Genomic DNA, 7500 nt, shown 5'->3' on the forward strand with positions numbered 1-7500 from the left:
TCCCAACAGAACTACACAGGACTCTACAGTCCCAGCAGAACTACATAGGACTCTACAGTCCCAACAGAACTACATAGGACTCTAGAGTCCCAGCAGAACTACATAGGACTCTACAGTCCCAACAGAACTACATAGGACTCTACAGTCCCAGCAGAACTACATAGGACTCTACAGTCCCAACAGAACTACATAGGACTCAACAGTCCCAGCAGAACTACATAGGACTCTACAGTCCCAAGTCCCTGCCTGGCCTGGCATGTTGTGGCTGTAGATGATAGATGGATGAAGGTGACTGCCTGGCCTGGCATGTTGTGGCTGTAGATGATAGATGGATGAAGGTGACTGCCTGGCCTGGCATGTTGTGGCTGTAGATGATAGATGGATGAAGGTGACTGCCTGGCCTGGCATGTTGTGGCTGTAGATGATAGATGTAACACTATGCGAAATCAAATCAAATCAAATGTTATTGGTCACATACACATGGTTAGCAGACGTTATTGAGTGTAGCGAAATGCTTATGCTTCTAGATCTGACAGTGCAGCAGTAACTAACAGGTAATATCTAACAAATTCCACAACAAAACCTAATACACACAATCATATTCGTAGCGTTATGATCTATATTCCTGGCGTTATGATCTATATTCCTGGCGTTATGATCTATATTCCTGGCGTTATGATCTATATTCCTGGCGTTATGATCTATATTCCTAGCGTTATGATTTATATTCCTGGCGTTATGATCTATATTCCTGGCGTTATGATCTATATTCCTAGCGTTATGATCTATATTCCTGGCGTTATGATCTATATTCCTAGCGTTATGATCTATATTCCTGGCGTTATGATCTATATTCCTAGCGTTATGATCTATATTCCTAGCGTTATGATCTATATTCCTAGCGTTATGATCTATATTCCTGGCGTTATGATCTATATTCCTAGCGTTATGATCTATATTCCTAGCGTTATGATCTATATTCCTAGCGTTATGATCTATATTCCTGGCGTTATGATCTATATTCCTGGCGTTATGATCTATATTCCAAGCATTATGATCTCAGAAACCCAGAACTAAAGTCCAGGGGTCTATTCCCTAGGAACCAAACACAAGTCCAGGGGTCTATTCCCTAGTAACCAAACACAAGTCCAGGGGTCTATTCTCTAGGAACCAAACACAAGTCTAGGGGTCTATTCACTAGGAACCAAACACAAGTCCAGGGGTTTATTCACTAGGAACCAAACACAAGTCCAGGGGTCTATTCCCTAGGAACCAAACACAAGTTCAGGGGTCTATTCCCTAGGAACCAAACACAAGTCCAGGGGTCTATTCACTAGGAACCAAACACAAGTCCAGGGGTCTATTCCCTAGGAACCAAACACAAGTCCAGGGGTCTATTCCTAGGAACCAAACACAAGTTCAGGGGTCACAAGTCCAGGGAAATGTTTCGCAACAGTGTGCGGCCTGAATACACCCCTGGTCACGCAGGTCAGAGTTGAAACACCAGAATCTCCAGACTCCATAAGAACAGCTGGCTGCTTAATGTAGTTTTTTGGCAAAGATCACATTGTCACACCACACCAACTGGTTTCAATCAGTCATTCATCCTAATAAAATCTATATGCACACATTATAATCGGCGTTGTGTTTATGTTAAAGTAAAGCTCGATGGTTTTCCATCTGTGGTTGCTTGCTGATGTAATTGTAAACGTCTCTCCTTATATTTCAGCAGCTGGTTTGAATCACAGCGTTGGAGCGAATATTTGCTCTCTGACCCTCCGTCCAGCTTCTTACAGGAAGTCAACTGTGAATACTTTACCTCTCTGGTTCTGCTCGGCCTCAGACATCACTGAGGAAAGATCTTTACCTCTCTGGTTCTGCTTGGCCTCAGATATCACTGAGGGAAGATCTTAACCTCTCTGGTTCTGCTTGGCCTGAGATATCACTGAGGAAAGATCTTTACCTCTCTGGTTCTGCTTGGCCTCAGATATCACTGAGGAAAGATCTTTACCTCTCTGGTTCTGCTTGGCCTCAGATATCACTGAGGAAAGATCTTAACCTCTCTGGTTCTGCTTGGCCTGAGATATCACTGAGGAAAGATCTTTACATCTCTGGTTCTGCTCGGCCTCAGATATCACTGAGGAAAGATCTTTACATCTCTGGTTCTGCTCGGCCTCAGATATCACTGAGGAAAGATCTTTACCTCTCTGGTTCTGCTTGGCCTAAGCACGGAGAAAAAGTTCTTATAAAAATAATCTCTCTGAGTTCAGGTCTTCATTGTTGCCTGGTGATCTTTTGCATTACAATCTGTAAAGTGCGCTGGTTTATTTGGGTTATTTTGTTTTTTGACTAGGATCTTTGAGTTGAGAGCAGTTAGTTCCTTGTTGTCTACATCCCTTTCCTGTCAGGTGACCTGTCACCAGTTTAAACTTCCTGACATTGGCCGTGTTCCAGAGCATCAAACCCCATGATACATTGGCCGTGTTCCAGAGCATCAAACCCCATGATACATTGGCCGTGTTCCAGAGCATCAAACCCCATGATACATTGGCCGTGTTCCAGAGCATCAAACCCCATGATACATTGGCCGTGTTCCAGAGCATCAAACCCCATGATACATTGGCCGTGTTCCAGAGCATCAAACCCCATGATACATTGGCCGTGTTCCAGAGCATCAAACCCCATATGATACATTGTTGGTAAATGGGGACTGACTGACCTACAAATAATCATGAGTAGTTATATATGATGCAAGGTGATTTGTAGATCAGTCCGTTGCAACTCACCTGTCAAACAACCCCCACCTGACCTCTGACCCTCAAACTTACCTCTCCTGTCTATGCCCCTACAGGTTTGAGAGATGAAAACCTCAAGATGGTGGCAGCGATTTTCCATCATCAGCTTCCTGTTAGAGGTGTGGCTTCCTGCCTGGATCATGGCCCAGACCACGCCCCCTACCCAGGGCACCACCTCCCCCAAACCACAGAACGACCGGCTGCAGTTCCGTCTGGTTGGGTACCCCGAAAGCACAACGAGGGGCGCATCGAAGTCTTCTACAAGGGAGAGTGGGGGACCATCTGTGACGACGACTTCTCTCTGTCCAACGCCAACGTCCTCTGTCGTCAGCTGGGATTCGTCTCCGCTACGGGTTGGACACACAGCGCCAAGTACGGCAAGGGCCAAGGTGAGCTATAACAACCGTCGTAGAGCAGCTATTCCATATTTTACAAAGACCATTCATAAGCATGAAGGATGGACGCACGACGCCAGGTTATAGCAAGGGTCACGATCAGTAATAGAACTGTTACATAGCGCCTACAAAGCCCTACAACGTGGAGCAGCCATTAGGAACATTAGGAAACCATTCATCAGTAGAGAACTCAAACGCAACAGGATACAGTGGTTTTCAATGAACACGCACAGTCCATTATTCTCTACGTTGTGTTACAGTTGACCGACGGTGACGTGATTTGTTTATTCTCCATGCAGGGAAGATCTGGCTGGATAATGTGCAGTGTAACGGAGGAGAGAAGAGCATTGACCTGTGCAAATCTCGAGGCTGGGGCAACAGTGACTGCACACACGACGAGGACGCTGGAGTCATCTGCAAGGACGAGAGGCTTCCTGGGTTTGTCGACTCCAACGTCATCGATGTAAGGCGTTACAATGGGTTACAATTGCATTACGCAACAGCAGGGTTGGGGGTCAAATCCCAGTCAATACAGGAAGTTCACTGGAGACCCAATTTGGAATTCTATTCTATCTTTTGAATGAAGAACATGTTGAATTAGAATTGGCTTTACCCATAGGACTCTGGTCAACAGTAGTGTTCTATATAGGACTCTGGTCAACAGTAGTGTACTATATAGGACTCTGGTCAACAGTAGTGTACTATATAGGGAATAGGACTCTGGTCAACAGTAGTGTACTATATAGGGAATAGGACTCTGGTCAACAGTAGTATACTATATAGGGAATAGGACTCTGGTCAACAGTAGTGTACTATATAGGGAATAGGACTCTGGTCAACAGTAGTGTTCTATATAGGGAATAGGGCTCTGGTCAACAGTAGTGTTCTATATAGGGAATAGGGTCCTGGTCAACAGTAGTGTTCTATATAGGGAATAGGACTCTGGTCAACAGTAGTGTTCTATATAGGGAATAGGACTCTGGTCAACAGTAGTGTTCTATATAGGGAATAGGACTCTGGTCAACAGTAGTGTTCTATATAGGGAATAGGACTCTGGTCAACAGTAGTGTTCTATATAGGGAATAGGACTCTGGTCAACAGTAGTGTTCTATATAGGGAATAGGACTCTGGTCAACAGTAGTGTTCTATATAGGGAATAGGACTCTGGTCAACAGTAGTGTTCTATATAGGGAATAGGGCTCTGGTCAACAGTAGTGTTCTATATAGGGAATAGGACTCTGGTCAACAGTAGTGTTCTATATAGGACTCTGGTCAACAGTAGTGTACTATATAGGGAATAGGACTCTGGTCAACAGTAGTGTACTATATAGGGAATAGGGCTCTGGTCAACAGTAGTGTTCTATATAGGGAATAGGACTCTGGTCAACAGTAGTGTTCTATATAGGGAATAGGACTCTGGTCAACAGTAGTGTTCTATATAGGACTCTGGTCAACAGTAGTGTTCTATATAGGGAATAGGACTCTGGTCAACAGTAGTGTTCTATATAGGGAATAGGGCCCTGGTCAACAGTAGTGTTCTATATAGGGAATAGGGTCCTGGTCAACAGTAGTGTTCTATATAGGGAATAGGGCTCTGGTCAACAGTAGTGTACTATATAGGGAATAGGGCTCTGGTCAACAGTAGTGTTCTATATAGGGAATAGGACTCTGGTCAACAGTAGTGTACTATATAGGAATAGGGCCCTGGTCAACAGTAGTGTACTATATAGGGAATAGGGCTCTGGTCAACAGTAGTGTACTATATAGGGAATAGGGCTCTGGTCAACAGTAGTGTACTATATAGGAATAGGGCTCTGGTCAACAGTAGTGTTCTATATAGGGAATAGGACTCTGGTCAACAGTAGTGTTCTATATAGGGAATAGGGCCCTGGTCAACAGTAGTGTTCTATATAGGGAATATGGTCCTGGTCAACAGTAGTGTTCTATATAGGGAATAGGGCTCTGGTCAACAGTAGTGTACTATATAGGGAATAGGACTCTGGTCAACAGTAGTGTACTATATAGGGAATAGGACTCTGGTCAACAGTAGTGTTCTATATAGGGAATAGGGCTCTGGTCAACAGTAGTGTTCTATATAGGGAATAGGGTCCTGGTCAACAGTAGTGTTCTATATAGGGAATAGGACTCTGGTCAACAGTAGTGTTCTATATAGGGAATAGGACTCTGGTCAACAGTAGTGTTCTATATAGGGAATAGGACTCTGGTCAACAGTAGTGTTCTATATAGGGAATAGGACTCTGGTCAACAGTAGTGTTCTATATAGGGAATAGGACTCTGGTCAACAGTAGTGTTCTATATAGGGAATAGGACTCTGGTCAACAGTAGTGTTCTATATAGGGAATAGGACTCTGGTCAACAGTAGTGTTCTATATAGGGAATAGGGTCCTGGTCAACAGTAGTGTTCTATATAGGGAATAGGACTCTGGTCAACAGTAGTGTTCTATATAGGGAATAGGACTCTGGTCAACAGTAGTGTTCTATATAGGGAATAGGACTCTGGTCAACAGTAGTGTTCTATATAGGGAATAGGACTCTGGTCAACAGTAGTGTTCTATATAGGGAATAGGACTCTGGTCAACAGTAGTGTTCTATATAGGGAATAGGACTCTGGTCAACAGTAGTGTTCTATATAGGGAATAGGACTCTGGTCAACAGTAGTGTTCTATATAGGGAATAGGGCTCTGGTCAACAGTAGTGTTCTATATAGGGAATAGGACTCTGGTCAACAGTAGTGTTCTATATAGGACTCTGGTCAACAGTAGTGTACTATATAGGGAATAGGACTCTGGTCAACAGTAGTGTACTATATAGGAATAGGGCTCTGGTCAACAGTAGTGTTCTATATAGGACTCTGGTCAACAGTAGTGTTCTATATAGGGAATAGGACTCTGGTCAACAGTAGTGTTCTATATAGGGAATAGGACTCTGGTCAACAGTAGTGTTCTATATAGGGAATAGGACTCTGGTCAACAGTAGTGTTCTATATAGGGAATAGGACTCTGGTCAACAGTAGTGTTCTATATAGGGAATAGGACTCTGGTCAACAGTAGTGTTCTATATAGGGAATAGGACTCTGGTCAACAGTAGTGTTCTATATAGGGAATAGGGCTCTGGTCAACAGTAGTGTTCTATATAGGGAATAGGACTCTGGTCAACAGTAGTGTTCTATATAGGACTCTGGTCAACAGTAGTGTACTATATAGGGAATAGGACTCTGGTCAACAGTAGTGTACTATATAGGGAATAGGGCTCTGGTCAACAGTAGTGTTCTATATAGGACTCTGGTCAACAGTAGTGTACTATATAGGGAATAGGACTCTGGTCAACAGTAGTGTACTATATAGGGAATAGGGCTCTGGTCAACAGTAGTGTTCTATATAGGGAATAGGACTCTGGTCAACAGTAGTGTACTATATAGGGAATAGGGCCCTGGTCAACAGTAGTGTACTATATAGGGAATAGGGCTCTGGTCAACAGTAGTGTACTATATAGGGAATAGGGCTCTGGTCAACAGTAGTGTACTATATAGGGAATAGGGCTCTGGTCAACAGTAGTGTTCTATATAGGGAATAGGACTCTGGTCAACAGTAGTGTTCTATATAGGGAATAGGGCCCTGGTCAACAGTAGTGTTCTATATAGGGAATAGGGTCCTGGTCAACAGTAGTGTTCTATATAGGGAATAGGGCTCTGGTCAACAGTAGTGTACTATATAGGGAATAGGACTCTGGTCAACAGTAGTGTACTATATAGGGAATAGGACTCTGGTAAACAGTAGTGTTCTATATAGGGAATAGGGCTCTGGTCAACAGTAGTGTTCTATATAGGGAATAGGGTCCTGGTCAACAGTAGTGTTCTATATAGGGAATAGGACTCTGGTCAACAGTAGTGTTCTATATAGGGAATAGGACTCTGGTCAACAGTAGTGTTCTATATAGGGAATAGGACTCTGGTCAACAGTAGTGTTCTATATAGGGAATAGGACTCTGGTCAACAGTAGTGTTCTATATAGGGAATAGGACTCTGGTCAACAGTAGTGTTCTATATAGGGAATAGGACTCTGGTCAACAGTAGTGTTCTATATAGGGAATAGGACTCTGGTCAACAGTAGTGTTCTATATAGGGAATAGGGTCCTGGTCAACAGTAGTGTTCTATATAGGGAATAGGACTCTGGTCAACAGTAGTGTTCTATATAGGGAATAGGACTCTGGTCAACAGTAGTGTTCTATATAGGGAATAGGACTCTGGTCAACAGTAGTGTTCTATATAGGGAATAGGACTCTGGTCAAC

The 7500-nt window shown here is 43.5% G+C and overlaps 1 protein-coding gene across 1 annotated transcript in view; it reads left to right on the forward strand.

Annotated features, from left to right (window-relative positions):
* The window catches only part of loxl3b (lysyl oxidase-like 3b), a 78894-nt gene that overhangs the window by 4588 nt on the left and 66806 nt on the right, over positions 1 to 7500 (forward strand). Inside the window, 3 exon segments of the mRNA XM_052495982.1 lie at positions 2852 to 3014; positions 3017 to 3184; positions 3490 to 3653. Coding sequence (XP_052351942.1) covers positions 2861 to 3014; positions 3017 to 3184; positions 3490 to 3653 — 486 coding nt within the window. The 5' untranslated portion in view covers positions 2852 to 2860.

The sequence above is a fragment of the Oncorhynchus keta genome, chromosome 35, assembly GCF_023373465.1.
Source record: "Oncorhynchus keta strain PuntledgeMale-10-30-2019 chromosome 35, Oket_V2, whole genome shotgun sequence".
NCBI lineage: Eukaryota > Metazoa > Chordata > Actinopteri > Salmoniformes > Salmonidae > Oncorhynchus > Oncorhynchus keta.